We start from the raw sequence: 19,848 nt of genomic DNA, 5'->3' as shown, positions 1-19,848 counted from the left end.
TGATAATCATCATTCAATGTTAAATATAGAAATATTTCATCAGACAAAAGCTATACACACAATTACTTCCTTTCTTCCACAATTCCTTGCAACTTAAAAGGAAGCAGCATCAAAGTCATATGGCCAGCGTTGTGACTTGCAATACAAAAAGAAGTGATATCTAAACCAAAACAGCCAAGCTGTAAAAAAAGAGTGCGGCCCCCAAGGTGAAAAAAGATGTGAAATCCAAGATGGCGGCCAAGAAATGGCTGTGATGGTAGGTTAATGGCAAAAATTTTGATTACAACAATTCAGGTGAATTTGGTGCCGAATCCTAGTGGAGGAGGCAACACAAATTCACCTGAATTGTCGTAATTAAAATTTATGCCATTAACCTACCATCACAGCCATTTCTTGGCCGCCACCTTGGATTTCACATCTTTTTTCACCTTGGGGGCCGCACTCTTTTTTTACAGCTTGGCTGTTTTGGTTTAGATTATATCAACCCCAACTTCCTTTTGAAATTTGAAAATTTTTTAAAAGCTAGTAAATAGTTCAGCTGCAAACAAATCACCCTGTAGAGAGTTCAACTACGAACAGATCACCCTGTAGAGAGTTCAGCTACAAACAATTCACCCTGTAGAGAGATCAGCTAGAAGAAGCCACCTTATAGAGAGTTCAGCTACAAAGAAATCACCATGTAGAGAGTTCAGCTGCAAACAAATCAAATTGTAGAGAGTTCAGCTGCAAACATATCACCCTGTAGAGAGTTCAGCTACAAAAAGATCTGGAACTCAATTCCTAATTGATTTAAATGACTTTGACTCATTCTCAGTTATCGTTTCTAATTATTGTAATAATGTACATTGATGATTTTTTTTCCTTAGCACATCAGCAGTGCTGGCTGCTCAATAATAATAAATAAATAAATAAATGAATAAAGATCACCCTGTAGAGAATTCAGCTAGAAGAAGTCACCTTGTAGAGAGTTCAGCTATGAACAGATCACCCTGTAGAGTTCAGCTAGAAACAAGTCACCCTGCAGACTTGAGAGAGATCAGCTAGAAACAAGTCATCCTGTAGAGAGACCAGCTAGAAGAAGTTGCTTTGTATGTAGAGAGGTCAGCTACAAACAAATCTGTAGAGAGTTCAGCCAGAAACAAATTCACCCTGTAGATAGATCAGCTAGAAACAAGTCACCCTGTAGAGAGATCAGCTACAAAGAAACCATCCTGTAGAGAGTTCAATTACTAACAGATAACCCTATAGAGAGTTCAGCTAGAACAAGTCACCGTGTAGAGAGATCGGCTAGTAACAAGTCCTCCAGAGATCAGCTAGAAACAAGTCACCCTGTAGAGAGATCAGCTAGAAGCAAGTCACCCTGTAGAGAGATCAGCTAGAAACAAGTCACCCTGTAGAGAGATCAGCTACAAAGAAACCATCCTGTAGAGAGTTCAGCTACAAACAAGTTACACTATAGAGAGATCAGCTAGAAACAAATCATCTTGTAGAGCGTTCAGCTGCAAACAAATCACTCTGTACCCTGTAGAGAGTTCAGCCACCCTGTAGAGAGTTCAGCTAGAACACATTACCTTGTAGAGAGTTCAGCTACAAAGAAACCACCATGTAGAGAGTTCAGCTGCAAACAAATCACCCTGTAGAGAGTTCAGCTAGAAACAAATCATCCTGTAGAGAGTTCACCTAGAAACAAATCACCCTGAAAAGAATTCAGCTAAAAACAATGGGAGTTTCAGCTACAGTTCGATTATGTAAGAAGCCACCTTATTAACTACAGTATGTGATAATCATTCAGTGTTAAATATACAAATATTTAATCAGACAAAAAGCTATACACACAATTACTCCCTTTGTTCCCCAATTTCCTGCAGTGAAGAGAAAAAAAACAAGTTAAAAGTAAGCACCAAAGCCAGTTTATGGCCAGCTTTGTGGCTTGCAATACAAAAAAAAGTGATATCTAAACCAAAACAGCCAAGCTGTAAAAAAGAGTGCGGCCCCCAAAAAGGCCAAGGTGAATGAAATCCAAGGTGGCGGCCAAGAAACGGCTGTGGTGGTAGGTTAATGGCAAAAAAATTAATTACCATGATTCAGGTGAATTTGGTGCCGAATCCTAGTGGAGGAGGCAACTCAAATTCACCTGAATTGTCATAATTGAAATTTGTGCCATTAACCTACCATCACAGCTGTTTCTTGGCCGCCACCTTGGATTTCACATCTTTTTTTCACCTTGGCCTTTTTGGGGGCCACACTCTTTTACGGCTTTGCTGTTTTGGTTTAGGTTATTATATACATGGAGAAGGGATATGCAACCTTGGAATAGATATGCGCACCTCCTAACTGCATGTAGCCACCAATGGACATGCATATGCATGACATGGAGCAAGCCTGCAAAGAGTAACAGCCATTGAGCTATAAGTATGCAACAGTTAGTGTATACTGGAGATATTACAAGTTACATAAGCAACCGAAGGAACGCAAGTTAATACTGAACAGAATAAAAATTAACCATAACCAGTTTGTTCCAGGTATACGTGTACAAATAAGCATGAAAGTTTAGTGGTTAATATTGTGAAATTTGCCACCAGTTAGTTACATTGCAGTAACTTTCTGCCGTTGAACATACATATGTGGCCGCTGCACCTCAGCTGTGCAGAGCAGGCAATTTTTCCACACTATCCTGTATACCTCATTTCTCCTTCGGTTGCTTGTTCTCTTGCAGTTGCTTGCCCATCCTAGCATATGCTAATTAATTACTGCACAGGTACGTAAGCAAAATTGGAAACAGAATAACCCAAGCACGTCTAAGAGCTGCCATGCTTAAGAAGATAATAGTATTACTAAAAGAAAAGACACTGTTGACCAAGTTTAATCTTTGTTACATCACAAGTAGAATGATGTAGATTGTGTAGCCATAGGATGTACACTTCAAAAGTTTCAGTGTTTTGTGTAAGGCATGCATATTTATTAAGTTTCTATCGAGTTTACTGGGCTGTGCGGGTTTAGGGGTTAAAATTAACAGTCTTTTATAGCTAGTTGTGTGAGTGTTCTATAACATGCTTACAAACATCATCAAAAGCAAACTCATATCTCCTTCTTTAGGGACTAAGTCCCACAATTAACTAGGAGAACTCAGTCCCTTTGTCATTTCTTTACACCACTTATGTATATATATAGCTGTATATCACATAAACTACCTTTAAAGGTCCATTGAAATGGAAATTCACTTCTTATTTTATTGAAGAAATAGGTAGTCTATATCATGCAATGCACATTTTAATGGTTCGATTATTTGTGCTAAGATATTAAGCCACAAAGTCTAGCTATGTCACATTGTGATAGAACTGGAATTACTACTTCATAATGGGAAAGACTGATAAACTTGTAAAAGTTTACAGTACATGTGACGATACAAGTTCCTTTTTTCAACATCATAGCATGTTGAAGAGTTCTGCTGGTAAACTACAGTAATGTTGTTGCTGTAGTGCTTGCGCTATCAAAGCTTACCTTCTCCTTGGCACTTCTCAGGCTGTTGCCTCAGTTTGTTTACAAAGCTGGGTTAGCAGCACGATACACACAAATGATGGTAACTTCATTAGGCTTACATGATTCACTCTTCAAGGCCATTATCCTGTTGCATCGCCTAATATCCTGTGAAAGTGGTACCACAACAATCATTTCCCTACCTCCATCCACTGTAATGTGAAAGATATACCCTTATGCATATTCAAAACAGCCAAGAAACAAACTTTTGCTTGCTCCCACCACTGTTTTGCTATTTGCCGGCCATTTTTTGAGCATTCTCAATACACTATCACCAGTAGACTTGTATCTAAATGTTCTTACCATATTTCAAATCTTTATGGCTAGTACGACTTGAAACTAAATTGAAACTGGCTGTACATGGACTGAAATGGACATTTTTTACGCATCACATGTACTGAAGCTCCTTGGTATGATAAAAGTTAATTATTTCATCTACTAAACAAATCACAATCGCATACATCAGCCTATCCCACTAGTAGCAAGGATTTATAATAGCTAAAGTGTATGTTACCATTTCAGTGGACCTTTAAATGGCATTAGATGCATATATTTTGTTATTCTGTGTGTATGTAGGCATTTTGCTCATAATGGTGTGGAAAATCCTTCATGGATGGAATTGAGGAATTTTATGCATTTTCTCAATGTTCAGCTTGCAGACTGTGAAACATCAGTCTTTTGCAAAGGAAGTTATACTATGGATACCCTTCCTGGATTTAAAAAATTTGTAATAAAATTTATGTTGAAAATGGCCAAGGTATGCATTGATCTACTGTGCTTAAAGTTTAGATGTCAGAATTGCACACATTTTGTACTTTTTACATATGATGACCATCGTACGTATGTCTGTATGCATGTATGTATGTATGTATGTATGTATGTATGTATGTATGTATGTATGTATGTATGTACGTACGTATATGTAATAGTTGTAACATGGGCATGAGGGCTTTGCCTGATATGTATGCCCGACTTCCCAAGGGCAGAGGGCATACATATTAAGCAAAGCCCAAATGCCCCGTGTTACAGCTAATATGTCACACTTATCAGGCTGATAGCCTGTACAGAGTGATCAATCACCCAAGTCAATACGAGTGCAGCCACTGACTGTATTATATATGCATACCTAAAATTTTTGATTTTGAGTCAGCAGCTAGTACGTTCTGGTTACGTTTGGTTACGATGAGCGGACATATCCTGGAGAAATTCATTTACGCGAGTTTATTGTTTTAATCAGTGCTATTGAATCGTTAATGGAAAAGGGATAGAGTTCACTAAAGGCCTAGACAGGTAAGCTTGTTGTAGAGTAGTTACTCCGTACAGAGTGGTAGCTTCGTGATGGGGGCATGTCCATATTCGAAAATGTGCGGAAACGATTGATGAATAAGCTGTAGCGCTAGTTTTCACCTTAACCCAACGTTTTTTAACTTGTAGGATGGCAAGGATAACAAAACGCTCTCTGTATGAGTGGTTTACCTAGCGAAATCCAAGTAATCATGTGAGTATTAATCGATCCCCACAATCAATTTCGACCTTGACGTCTATATAATCACTACCCAGTTGTAGCCCAGGTGACTCCTTTGATCTTTGGTGTGAAAGTGTTACATGTAATAGTTATCCACCCCAAAAACACCTTTGCTGTAAAAAAGGCATGCCCAAGAAACTACAAGTACATGGAACCCAATGTAAAAAAACAAAAAGAAAAAACAGCTCAGCTGAAGTGAAAAGTAACTGGTAACTTAAAGAGCTGATATCTGAAGCGGCCAAGAATACAATTACTAAAGTTTAATCCATGCAAGAACACCTTGGCTATACAACAGGTGTGTAAAAAAAAGGCGGCCAAATTACCAGCCAATTAGAGTTAAAAGAAATTACTTTACGATGCAGCAAGAGTGAATATAGAACACAGCTGAATTATAAAGATTCAGTTTGAATTAGTTGTATATGACCATTCATTCTTGGCCGCTTCAGATATCAGCCATTTCAGTTGCCAGTTACTTTCATGTACACACCTGTTTTATAGCCAAGGTGTTCTTGCATGGATTAAACCTTAGTAATTGTATTCTTGGCCGCTTCAGATATCAGCTCTTTAAGTTACCAGTTACTTTTCACTTCAGCTGAGCTGTTTTTTCTTTTTGTTTTTTTACATTGGGTTCCAGGTACTTGTAGTTTCTTGGGCGCGCCTTTTTTACAGCAAAGGTGTTTTTGGGGTGGATATCACTCATTTTTGTCAGTGATAGACTCTACATTTGGTTTAAAAGGTAATTTTTTTTGGAAATGAGCAATTAACATTAATGCAGAATATTATCTTGGAGCGTCAGTAAAATCCATACATAATAATGATTGTTTCATAACAACGTAAATTCGGAAGTATGAATTTACGGTGCAGTATGACTGTTCTATTAGAGTAAATTGCCTGCATGTGACGAATATATCTCATATCTGTGCATGTTAAATGCTTCAGACACCTAATTAAACTTGCAAGTGACTAATTAGTTCACAGTTGCTACACAGCTATAAATACATTTGTAATTGTTATCACCATAATCATTTATCATGTTATAACCATTTTTTTAATATTTTGGTCACAACTTCAGGATTAGAGCAACAGAGAAAGGAATAGAGGACTCAACCATCAAGACTTGTATATGGGAGATGGAACAGTATTGCGATGGACAATGCCGGTACTAACCCCTCAAGGGTGTTGCAATACAGTATAGATGCAAGACCAGAGCCTCGATCGTCACCTTTTGACTGTGGTCACAACTTCAGGATTGGAGCAGCAGAGAAAGGAATGGAGGACTCAATCATCAAGACTCGGGGAGATTGAATACTATTGCCAAGGATAATGCCAGCACTAACCCCTCAAGGATGTCACAGTGCAGTATCGATACAACCACCCCAACCAGTGCATAAGACCAGAGCTTCGATCATCACCTTTTGACTGAAATTTTTATACTTGATGAAGCAATTAAAACAAAAAAGTTGTAGTACTTATACTTCCTGAGGGAGCATGCCCCCAGAGTCCCAGACTCCCTTGCCTGTTCAGCAGAATAATAGGATTGAGCCTTACTACCACTTTCACCTTTATTCTTGGTCCGGATGTACATATCGGCAACATAATACAGTAGCTGTAGATAATGCTAGTTAATGCCCCTAGGCAGAGCTATAGGGGTGGAAATTTTTCCCTACTATCACACTATCACAGTAGTTCTTCTCGCAGTTCTTTGCCCAGCCATCATCAACTGCTGTCAAAACATTAGTGTCGTCCCCCACACCCTTCCTCAAGCATGCTTATCACACAAAAATAACTTAGTTTAGCAGTGCACAAACAATTATTGACAGCTTATACTATATTAAAGTACACTTACCGCATTGTTGAACCATGTATACCACTAGAATCCACCGGATTGACAACTAACACGTGATCTATTTAGGGGAAATCTCGTGGAAAGTCCCTAATTACCTTAAGCGGACACTCGTGATACGTGGTTTTAAATTGAATGGTTTAAGAGTGTAACTAGATGGTGAGGCGTACTTTAATCGGCTCGACTTTAATGAGAAACTCGAGCCCCTCGTGAGAAACTACATCGCTTGAGCAACGCTAGAAGAAGTAAGAGTCAAGAATACTGAGGTTCTCTATGATATATGCCGGTCTTGAATGCTAACGAAACGAGGAGTGAAGTTTGTGCAACGTGTCACATCGCCACACACTGATTCACCATGTTTGTGCGATAGGGTTTATAGACCTGTCCACTAGATGCTGAAAGGAAATTCATTCCACCACATGTTGAAAGGAAATTCATTCCAACTTGTGAAGTTATTGATATACTCATTGTTGGGGTCCACGGGGACATCGATGATCATTTACCAGTCAGCTGTAAGTAATGTCACAACAGAAGGAAAGGAACCATTTCCATACCCCTATGGCATACTGATTTTCCAGGTCAGTTTATGTACACTCAACCACAGAAATGTAGAACTTTGGTTGCAGGTGGAAAATAAACACCTTTTTACTCAGTTACAAGAGATTCACCCAGCTGGGATAAAATGTTGAAGTGAATGTCATTAGTACTAACTTGTTCATCAGGTATTGGACAATTCCAAGTGTCCAGATTATGCAGTTGTCCTCATGTTCAAGTTTACACGTTTAGGCAAGTTCCACAACATCCTATAATCTATTACTATATCAGTGTGGAATAATGCTTATATAATATTTTTCATATTCCAGGCTTTAGGTGTATTGTATTTAACACCTGCTTGTTGGTTTTTGCAGGCCATCTGGTCATACTGGTTTATCCACTAGCAGTTGAATGTGATCATGGTACATATGTAAGTTGAGACCATGCAAGAACAAAGATACAGGTGTCATGAATTTCAGGTCAGTTAACGTTCAGAAGAATTGTATTATTGCAATTGTTCTTTTTGTAGTTATCAATTATCAGTGACCAGTTTGTGATAGCGTACTTTTGTTTGATCAATGACCTAATGTTCTGGTTTACATGCTTATCCAACAGTTATGTTACTCACTTAACCTGCATATGGGATATATATATTTTTAGTTCATTTTGATTATCCATCCTTTATTGGTACAGCCTGGCATATTGATTTTTTTCACATTCTCTTTTTAATTCAGTGCCTGCTGGATTGTTTCGTCAGATATCGAAACAGGTGTCTTTGGTGTTGCGACCGATGTTCCAGGTCAGTTTGCATGTGTGTTTAATTTAAGGTTGAGTTCAGTGCCTGCTTATTCTTTTACAGGTCTCCGTATCGAGTGTCATGAATTTCAGGTCAGTTGACGTACAGAAGAATTGTATTATTGCAATTGTTGTTTTTGTAGTTATCAATTATCACTGTATACTAGGGATGTGAATTTCCAGGTCAGTCTACTCAGATGTATCGGGTATAGTGTTGATGGGTTCAAACAAATATCCAGTGTAGACTGTAGTGGCATCAAGGGTGTTAATTTCTAGGTCAGTTTACATGTTGTGATGTTAGTGATTTTTTCCTAGTACCCAGATGTTAAGTGTATTGTATTTAATGCCCACCTGTTATGTTTTTAAATTATGGTATATCAGTGTAGACAGTGCAACAGTAAGTATGTTGTAGTAACTATTTGTTTCATAATTATGCTGTTGTCCTGGAATGGCACAATTTTTGGACAACCAGTGTGAAGTCCAGTGGTACAAATATTGTATTATGACCAAGTTGTGATAACGTACTTTTGTTTGACTAATGTCCTAATGTTCAGGTTTGACATGCTTACCCAACAGTTATGTTATTCATTCACTTAGCCTGGGATATAATTTTTGTTCATTTTGATTATCCATGCTATTATTGATACAGCCCGGCATATTGATTTTTTGTACATTCTCTTTTAATTCAGTGCCTGCTGGATTGTGTCATCAGATGTCGAAACAAGTGTTTTTGGTGTTGCAACCGATGTTCCAGGTCAGTTGCATGAGTGTTTAATTTAAGGTTAACTTCAGTGCCTGCTTATTCTTTTACAGGTCTCAGTATCATCATGCTGACATACAAGAAATCCTCACTATTGTTGGAACTATTTTTAGTCAAGTCTTGATGTGATGTTGATTAACGTTGTTACACATTGTTGTATGTTTACCATATGGCAAGAAATTTTCATGGCCATCATGAAATTTGAATATTGTGTAAGTTGTGTGGAACAACCCCAACTCATACATGGTCACTGGCAAACCACGAACCACATTCGAGCCGCAACACCACCAACCACATTCGAGCAATCCATTACAAAATTTTGTTGCACCATTTGTGTGTGCATAATACTTAATGAAAGCCACAACACAAGCTACATGGTACACACTACATAGAGGTGGTAACCCCTAAAGGCTTGTTACCTTTTGTATTCACCTTGTCGGCCTTTGTGGTTAATCTATTAAAAATTACATGTAAATAGAGAATTGAAGAGTATGCTTAAAGCACCTTCGCTAGTGATTTTGTTCTTCACACCATAAGACAACTGGCGATTTATAAACACTCGCATGGGGTGTGGTACTAAATGGAATTTAAAAGATTTCTGCTTAAAACGCCATCCCTAGGGAACTTACAGTTCAGCACGCTGTCACAACTTGTTTATCAGGCATTAGAGTTTGTGTCCACGTCGTGCCTTTAAAAGTTATTGTAGGGATTAGAGATTTGATTGAAGAAAATACACGTATAGGCAAACCAGGATTGGATAATGTCAGTGTTAGATGGACTATACAAACACGACTATGTTGACTGGTATAACGTGACAGTAGTTGTAACATAAGGTAGAGAAATAAAGTGAAATACGCCTATTTTTTATTTTTAGATGGTTACTTTTTTATTTTAGCGAGGTCGCAAGAAAACTATGATGATGATGATGACGACTCCTAAGATTTTTTTATCACGTAATGCAATACAAATCTATTGAGAGATGTTGCGTAATCTAGGACTAATATTGCAAAACCAGCCCTACACGTAAATAACTCACAGTAGTGGCCACGCGTCTTTTAATTGGGCGTGCGCTTTGTAGTTTCTTGGCCACACGACTCACTACCGTGAGTCTTGATACCACAGGCACAGGTGCTTTGCCTGATATATACACACGTGCCCAAGGGCAAGTGCATATATACTGGCAAAACATGAGTGCCCGTGGTATAACTAATATGTTCTACTTTAGCATGCAGACTTGCCTAACTGACAAAGTCTTTAGTTGTTATACCCTTCTCTTACATAGGGAACCAAGTGGTTTTGGGATTCAATTTTAATACATCAAACAGTAGTTTGATTTTACTTTTGTTAATATAGTACTTTTAAGACACTAGTGTTAAGTAATTGCTACATTTACAAAAGTAAAAAGCAAACTGCAGTTGATGTATTAAAATTGAATCCACGATCACAGCTTGTTTGGCAAAATTCAATCCCACAGCTTGCTTGATTTCCTATATAAGAGATGAGAGTTAATAATATAACATCAAAGAAATCTAACGAATTCTGGATATAGTGTGCACTACTATTAAGTGTGCAGTGTCTCAAGTTAACGAGATATACACACTTCCTTAACGAGTATACCTAGTTAAAGTAGTGAGTAATTAGATATACGCACCAGTACATATATCTCATTAACATTTTGAGTCAGTGCAATATGTGATATATGTGCACTGGTTTTCCTTTGATCTGAGGTGTGAAAGTGGTACATATGCATATATTGCAGAATCGTCATGTATGACAGAGCAATTAAAAAACTAATAACAATGTATATGTTTGTATGTATGGTAGAGTTTTAATGCAACATTGCACTCACATGTATACTGCCTGACCCATGTTCAAATTCCAATAAAAATAACGCAATAGTCCTCAAGGCAAGGTAATATGTATGCAAGTACATACGTACATACATGCATACATACGTCTTATAAAGATGAAAAGTTGTCTGTCCATTTGCATTCATTTGAGTTCATGCATTCTTCCCACTAGCTACATGTATCAAAGCAGTTATTGCTCCAAACAAAGTACTTATAAAGAGTAAAGTAGCTTTTAAATGAAGCTTCTAACTGCCATCATTTGTGGTTTACAGTTCATTGAATGCAAGGGTGGAGAGCAAAAATTGCTTGAGTTCTATCTGTAAACCTCATCCAACTACAAGTATACACCTGTGACATTCAACTTATATACAAGCCTTTATAAGCAGGTTTTACTGACCTCAAAGCCATGTGGCGTGTATAACATAGAGTGCTTGATTTCTAGTTGTGAGGTGGTGGGTTAGATTCCTCAATGAAACAGCTTTTTTACCATTTTGTTGACAACTCTTTTTCTCTTTTTCATGTGCATACTTCTGATATTGTGAGCCTTTTGGTGCAACTTGTTAACCTGTTATCTATTATGAACCTTTCATGTCATGCTATCATACAGTACGATAGTACTGTATAGTAGGGACATTGAAGGTGTGGGGGTGATCTGTGATATTATATAACCCAAAAACCTGCCACGATTTTTCCTCACTACAACATGACAGTATTGGTTGGGTAAAACCAAGCCCAAAAGTGTCTTCAGATCGACCCGAAACGTTTGCGTCAAGTTGCTACAGAATTTAGAAAAAGATTATTCAACAGAATTTTCTACTGCCTGCCTGCCTGCCTGCCTGACGCCGTCAGTCAAGCGTAGCGGAAAAGTGGCTACAGCTACAACCTTAATTTTTTTGCAAAAACGTTTCTAATTCGCTTAAGAAAAAACCTTTGGTATATTGATAAGCATACAATGCTTGCACTATTGTCTTACCTTTTATCCTTCTTTACCATGGCCATCAGTCAAGGTTCTACCGCTGAGTGTTAATAGACTACAGTATGGCTTCCATACCAGTGTATATTGCATCAAACTATTCGAATACACGTGGTCGCCGGTTGCACCAAAAACACACGCGTATGTGATTCACTGTTGATATCAATCAGAGAGAGCAACTCACAGCAAACTATATAGCAATATGTGAGTCAATAAATATAGTTTATTTAGTAACAATGTTAAATTGAGTCAGGTCATCCAGGTCCTGCTTTACAGATTATTCTGGTCTGATCCCACGTGCTAAATTAAATGTGGACGTGTTACTACACATCATAGCGTAGCTCTGCTTCTTTCGTGAGCCACGCCCACTTACGTAAATTACAGTCTGTAGACATATGGTAGCCACTTCCATTCATCAGTGTATAGGTATGCACGAATCCACTCCCACTTATGTAAATTACTGTCTGTAGACATATGGTAGCCACGCCCATTCATCAGTCCGTAGGTATGCACGAATCCACGTCCATTATTGTCTGCAGGCTTATGTAGAGTCACGCCCACTGATCAGTTGTTATTGTATGAGTCATAATCTAGTATAATAGTGCTGTGAGTAACTCAGCAGATATTTAGTGGTCATGAGCTTGCAAAAATACTTCACAAATAAGTATAAGAAAAAAATTGAAATTTTAAATTAGATTAGGGACAGTGTATAATGCTGCATAAAAAGTACTGAAACAAGCTGGATCGGAGTAGTACGTAATCTCCAAATACTGTAAAACAATAAAAAGTGAATATCCCTACTGTGCATTGAGTGTAGCACAGTAGGGATATTCACTTTTTATTGTTTTACAGTATTTGGACATTACGTACTACTCTGATCCAGCTTGTTTCAGTACTTTTTATGCAGCATTATACACTGTCCCTAATCTAATTTAAAATTCCAATTTTTTTCTTTTACTTGTATGTATATAACTTTATTGTCTCACTGTGTATATCTTCCTACCTGTATCAAAACACCATAAATGAATTTGAACTTGAAGCCAGCGATCCTGGGAAGATGCTGTCCAGCAGTTGATACCTTCATTCTTTTTTTGTCAATGACAAGAATGGCTGGTATCACATTTGTGTCTTGTAATACATTGTTTCGTTCAAAAAGACTGATGGCAGGTGATACCAATAAATGGTTTATTTAAAGTTAGGCGGTGTCATCATGTGCTGATCAAGTCCTTCATTACAAAAAGATCTCCATCTTGGTATGATCTTGGGCTTCTTTGTACCAAGATGACTCATCTACTCCACACTTCTTCAGATCCTGATAGACCTTGTCCTTCCAATGGAAGTTGCAGGGCACTTCTCTTCAACCACTTCTACTACACCTCCACTCCAATACCTATGGAACTAAGTCATCGTTAGTGAGACCAAGCTCACCAGCTACTTCAGCCAAGACAATATCCTCTCTACAAGAGTACACCAGAGCAGTATCATCTGCAAACAAACTCTCTGAAAGTACAAAAGAACTAATCAGATTCCCACCCAGCGTAAACTTCACTTTCACATCTGCTGATTGATACCATCTCACTAATCCAAAATACAGGATAGACAGAGTGGGAGTGATGGTACACTCTGGACTGAACTGAGAAGTCTCTGATTTTCCACCTCCAACCATCACTGTAGCAGATATTCCATCATGAAGAGACCATACAAGCTCAATTACAACATTAGGTACACCATACTTCTGCAACATGCACCAAAGAGCTGTTCTGGGTACAAAACCATGGGCCTTACATATGTCTTAATCTACAAATAATAAAAACACTTTATAGTATTATGTTTGATGGCTTTCTCCACTAGCTGATGAACTCAGAATATCATATCAATACAACTTCTACCAGCCCTGAACCCACACTGAGAATCTTAGCTACCACTAACTGCAACTTGCCATTTAGCACCCTGGCAAATAATTTTCCCATCACTTCAAGAGGCTAATGCCTGTAGGACAAGTCTCCTTTCTTTGGCACAGGAACTAGCAGAGCATCTCTCCACTCTGAGGGCATGCATCTCTCAACCTGAGGATGTAGTCTCATAGATGCCCACCACAACACTTCAGAACATCAGGCAAAAAACCATTGATACCACCAGCCTTACCCATTGCAAGTCATCCAAGAGCACCCAATATCTCATCCCTGTTAGGAGCTCACTCCTTGATGGCAATTGATCCACATCATCAAGTACTATCTGCTCAAAGGAACTTATCACATATAGAACCCCTTCACAATACTTACTCCATCTACACAAAATTTCTTCAGATCCAACACACAGCTCTCCATTTCTCTTCCTAATACTACAACACCAGACTGTCTGAATACCAGTCCTACATTCATGAATAGCCCTAATATTCTGCCCCACCACACTAGTCATACGTCAGAGGTCATTACCTCTCTGCAGCAACAAACCAGTCAGGTCCACCCCTATAACATCTCACTGCAGGTCTGCAACATAGAGTCCCTAATCACAGACCACTGTGTCTGTCCATCAGCCTCCTCATCCCATATACATTACCTAATAGTTCAGTCACATGATGTACAAACTTTTACACAAACTCTCTGTTAGTAACACAAGAAGCCAACATTAAACTCTTCTGCTCACATGATGTCTGTTTACTGAAAACTGGAGCAAGTCTCAATAACCAACCTATGATCAGTCCAACACTCAGCTGAACAATACACTGTAACATCAGTGCGATGCTGTCATTATGACTGTCACATCAATATGTAGTCAATACAATGCTACACTTGGTTCCTGGATGTTGTCAAGTATACCGATGGATGCTCTTCTTTGTCCATTATATAAAGCTCATTCATTACATAGAAATTAAATGGATTCTCTCCATTCTCATTGATTTTCCCAATACCAAACCTACCCCTTACTTCCATCCATCTACATCTTCTCCATACTTACATAAAGGTCTCAGCAAAAGATCATCAGAAGAGGTTGAACTGATCACAGCTTGCAGATCATCAAAGAACTGATCCTTAATCTCGACAGGTGCCCGATGACTTGGGGAATAAACACTAACGATGATGGTGTTCAATTTCTTACAGTCACCTAAACACAAGCAGATACAATTCTTGACTAAATCCCTCTTGAATCCCTCCATGTTCATGCCATCAAGGGATCCAACACTATAGCAACTCCTTCTCACATCACCAGACTAACGATCTGAATGAAGCACCATCAATCCATCTATTTCATAGACATCATCACCAAACCACTTGGTCTCACTAATGCATACTACACTCATATGGAAGTGTTTCAGCTCTCATACCAGAAAGTTAATTTTTGTCAACAGAAACTGGATGAAACAGTAGTAGTCTTATACCACTATCCATATCTGCAAGGTTTCTAACGTTCTAGCACCCCACATGTAAAAACCTTAGGCAGTAAAACTGCCAGGGTGTTATGCTATAGTGACACAGCTTTTGAAGTAAAATCATGATAAAAAAGTAAGGGCTTTCCACACCACTGTAGTGCACAGCTCCAAGGGTTCAAGTGGCCACTGTCTAAATCAGTACAAGAAACTTAAGAAATGTAATCCTTAGAGTAATGGCCCATATGCATAAATCGGCAAAGCCATATAAAAGCCATGACACTATATCCCATCCGTAAACGGAAACGTAAGCGAAACGTTATTATTCAAGTTTGGTGGTGTAGTTTGTATTGCGAGTATTGGGCTAGACAAAAGCATACCTTCTAGATAACCTCCGTGTTAAAGTAGCAGGTATGGTATTGGTTTAACATAATAAAACTGTTTCAGCTACAGTTTCGATCATTACTGTTATACTCCTATTATTTAGCAACACGCTTTATTTAGAATACGAAATTATTATATTTGTGCTGCTTTCTATAGGTTATGCCTCATACCTGCATCGTACCAGAGTGTGACAATGACTCTGACATGCCAGGAATATCATTTCATCGACTGCCGCTGGACGATCCAGTTCTACTGAAGGAGTGGTTAGTGAAAATTCGTCGAGTAAACACACCTATTACTGAAAATTTAAGAGTTTGCGGCTGTCATTTTTTGAATGGTCATAGATGTGGAAAAAATGATATATCAGTTATATTTTCCTGGACAAAACCATCTCGCCCTCCAAATAAATATCAGCTATGAAACAAGGCCCCTAATCCAGAGGTAGTGCATGATGGAAGTGATGAAATATGTCCAGTATCACAACCCTTTGATGGTTACCTAGAAAGAATGCTTGAAGAAGTTTCTGGAACTGAACACCTAGATGAGTTTATTGATACTGTTTTGCAAAATGTGCTTGAAGTTCAGGATGACACTCAGCAATACGAAAACTCTGTACTGGAATCTATAGTACCCAACTATGAATCATATTATGATGAACAATCATCAAGTGTGCTAGAACCTGTGATCAGTGTTCCTGAGAAAAAAGACTGTGGCACAAATACGTGTCATTTTCTGGATATAGATATTGAGATACAGAATGTTCCTTTTACATTAGAGAGTGGGAGTAAAACTACAGTTACTACCATAGATACAGAAACTCAAGCATCACCGTGTACAAAAGATGTTAGTTCACAGACGCCAAAGATTGTATTTGGTATTGGTGTAATGACCGATGAAACTCAGTTAGAGATACCACCTTTGAGGCTTGAAGTAATCAAAGATGATGCAAAGGAGTTGACATTTTATACAGGATTTGCATCATTTTTACAGTTGATGGTTTGTTATCATTTTCTGGGGCCAGCAGTTACCACACTTCGCTACAATGCACATAGTTGTGAAAAAGAGCCAACCTTTAAAGTTCGTAATCGATCTCTGACACCACTCATTGAATTTTTCCTTACTCTCTGTCGACTAAGAGCATGGTTACATGAACAGGATTTGGCCTACAGATTCCAGCTTTCTCAAACAACTGTGTTGCGCATTATTGTTACTTGGGTCAACTTCTTATTTTGTAAGTTTAAAAAGTACCAATATGGCCAAGCCGGGAGTCAATTGATTTCTACATGCCCGATAGTTTTCGTAGTCTCTATCCCAAGACCAGGTGTATTATTGATGCCACAGAGATTTACATACAAATGCCAGCTAATCTAACAGCTCAGCAGTTGACCTTTTCCAACTATAAAAATCGAAATACCCTGAAAGCGTTCATAGGAATAACACCATCTGGAGCAGTGTGCTTTATTTCAGATCTTTATGGTGGAAATATATCTGATAAAAAACTTACTGTAGACTGTGGTATATTAAAGCTCTTTGAGTCTGGTGATTCTATCATGGCAGATCGAGGGTTTACTATTGAAGATATTTTACCACCTGGAGTTTCACTAAATGTACCTCCTAGATTAAATGAAACTGGTCAACTTACTGAGACTGAACGTGCTACTATGCGTAGAATAGCATCGGTCAGGACACATGTCGAACGAGCAATCGAATGTATTAAAAACTATCAAATACTTCATGACATTCCTAATACTATGCACCATAGCATTAATCAAATCTTTTTTGTATGTACAATGCTTACTAATTTCCTACCTCCTCTTGTAGAATAAAAGAACTGGATCTTACCTAGCCATTTTTGCTTATGTATTCTTGTACCTATTGCATAGCTTTTCAAATTTTCAACGATAATGTGATTTTGACAATATATACTTTTAAGGAACTGTGCTTTTAAAGTGGCGTTGATAAGTAAAGGGTATACAAGAACCTGCTCTTTATTTGTCCCTCATAATTATATTCATTGATAGCATGTCTTGTGCGGCTGTAGGCAAATCTTTCAATCTCCAGGAGGTACTGTTTCTATAATCGTTTCAACTACCGGGGTGTAGAATATAACAGTTATAACACAAATACTTGGGATATGACTAAGTATGCGTGCTCTCGTGAATCATACATATATTATAGTCATACGTATCCCTTTTAAGCATGTTATAACTATAAAATATACGCATATATATATATATATCATAATTCCCAATTGCCCATGCAAACGTTTTTCAAGAATAGCATCTTGGTTCATGGGCAGATGCACTTTGGAGGAGTATGCCATTAATCTACGTTTGAAGGCACATCTTTTTGTGGAGGTTAGGTGACAATCCATTGCTCATGGATGTTTGGCTTTAAACAGTTACTACTACAAGGAAAAGCCACAGACCACACTGAAACTTGCTGGAGGCTCTGATTGTGGTGCTATCCTTCTCCAGGTACCTTTGTTTTGTCTTGCCTGGCCCTTTAGTTGACTCCTCCTATAATTCGTTATCGATTTGCTCCAAACTCTCTAAGACTACTAGCCTCCCAAATCAATGTGTCATAAGATGGTTTTCGTTTCCATCCATATGGGAGTACCTTGCATTCTGTTAATTTTCTCAGCAAATCTCCATTAAATGTTTACGGAAATATTTTATGGCATCTCACTACATACGCATTGCTAATAGGAAATCAAATGATGTCAGCAATTATATTTATCTAAAAGCTTTCACTAAAAGAGAATCAATCATTTTTTCCTAATTTAACCAATCACAAAGTAGATAGATCATGTGATAAGGTGTATACAATATCATCTGGCAATCATGCTGGCCAGTGTAAAAGGAGAGATCTGGAGTGCTGTGATAGCTAATTTATAGCTAGACACATGCATTGGAGCAACAGACACTTCCACTGAAAAGAATATCTAATCAAAAACAGCCAAGCTGTAAAAAAAGGTGCGGCCCCCAAAAAGGCCATGGTGAAAAAAGATGTGAAATCAAAGGTGGCGGCCAAGAAATGGCTGTGATGGTAGGTTAATGGTTAAATTTTAATAGCGACAATTCAGGTGAATTTTGTGCTGCTTGGTCTTGGCTCCAAATTCACCTGAATTGTCATTATTAAAATTTAACCATTAACCTACCATCACAGCCATTTCTTGGCCGCCACCTTGGATTTCACATCTTTTTTCACCATGGCCTTTTTGGGGCCGCACCTTTTTTTACAGCTTGGCTGTTTTTGATTAGATATCACTTCTTTTTGTATTTGTATACTGCAAAGCCGGCCAATGGCTGGCTTTGTGGCTTTTTTAATCCATGTGTTTTTTTCTTTACCACAGGAAGAAGAAAAGAACTTAAAGAAGATTTTTAATACTTCAATTATTTTTGATTTTATTAGTAATTATACAAATTATATACATATATTTATTACATGCCCATTATTCCCCACAGGATATTTTTTGTGCTGATCTCTCTACTGGGTGACTTGAAATGTAGCTGAACTATATACAGGATGGTTTCTTTGTAGCTGAACTCTCTACAAGGTGACCTCTTCTAGCTGGTCTCTCTACAGTGTGATTTGTTTCTAGCTGAACTCTCTACAGGTGATTTGTTTGCAGCTAAACTCTCTACATGGTGGTTTCTTTGTAGCTGAACTCTCTACATGATGGTTTCTTTGTAGCTGAACTCTCTATAAGGTGACTTCGTCTAGCTGAACTCTCTACAAGGTGACTTCTTCCAGCTGATCTCTCTACGGGGTGATTTGTTTCTAGCTGAACTCTCTACAGGTGATTTGTTTGCAGCTAAACTCTCTACATGGTGGTTTCTTTGTAGCTAAACTCTCTACATGATGGTTTCTTTGTAGCTGAACTCTCTACAAGGTAACTTCTTCTCTACAGGGTGATTTGTTGTAGTTGAACTCTCTACAGAGTGATTTGTTTGCTGCTGAACTCTCTACATGATGGTTTCTTTGTATAGCTGAACACTCTACAAGGTGACTTCTTCTAGCTGATCTTTCTACAAGGTGAATTGTTTGTAGCTGAACTATCTACAAGGTAACTTCTTCTAGCTGATCTCTCTACAGGGTGATTTGTTTGTAGCTGAACTCTCTACATGATGGTTTCTTTGTAGCTGAACTCTCTACAAGGTGACTTCTTCTAGCTGATCCTCTACAGGGGGATTTGAACTCTCTACAAGTGATTTATTTGCAGCTGAACTCTTTATGTGGTGGTTTCTTTGTAGCTGAACTCTCTACAAGGTGACCTC

The 19,848-nt window shown here is 38.2% G+C and overlaps 1 protein-coding gene and 1 long non-coding RNA gene across 5 annotated transcripts in view; both read left to right on the top strand.

Moving 5' to 3' along the window:
* Positions 1-19,848, top strand: part of LOC136248518 (E3 ubiquitin-protein ligase rnf213-alpha-like) — a 226,598-nt gene that overhangs the window by 73,471 nt on the left and 133,279 nt on the right. Inside the window, exon 10 of the mRNA XM_066040292.1 lies at positions 4,114-4,294. Coding sequence (XP_065896364.1) covers positions 4,114-4,294 — 181 coding nt within the window. The remainder of the gene's footprint in view (positions 1-4,113; positions 4,295-19,848) is intronic.
* On the top strand, positions 5,846-9,421 carry LOC136251035 (uncharacterized). 4 transcript variants are annotated; one of them, XR_010698888.1, is made up of 8 exons: positions 5,846-7,483; positions 7,532-7,691; positions 7,814-7,918; positions 8,174-8,238; positions 8,299-8,327; positions 8,378-8,510; positions 8,924-8,988; positions 9,048-9,421. It is a non-coding gene; the product is annotated as an uncharacterized lncRNA (long non-coding RNA). The 4 variants fall into 4 exon arrangements; XR_010698885.1 differs by having other exon boundaries at positions 5,847-7,483; positions 7,532-7,918; XR_010698886.1 differs by having other exon boundaries at positions 5,848-7,483; positions 7,532-7,918; positions 8,402-8,510.

Source organism: Dysidea avara, chromosome 3 (assembly GCF_963678975.1).
Source record: "Dysidea avara chromosome 3, odDysAvar1.4, whole genome shotgun sequence".
Taxonomy (NCBI): Eukaryota; Metazoa; Porifera; class Demospongiae; order Dictyoceratida; family Dysideidae; genus Dysidea; species Dysidea avara.
Note: the sequence above shows the minus strand (reverse complement) of the source record. Positions and strands in the feature narration are given on the sequence as shown.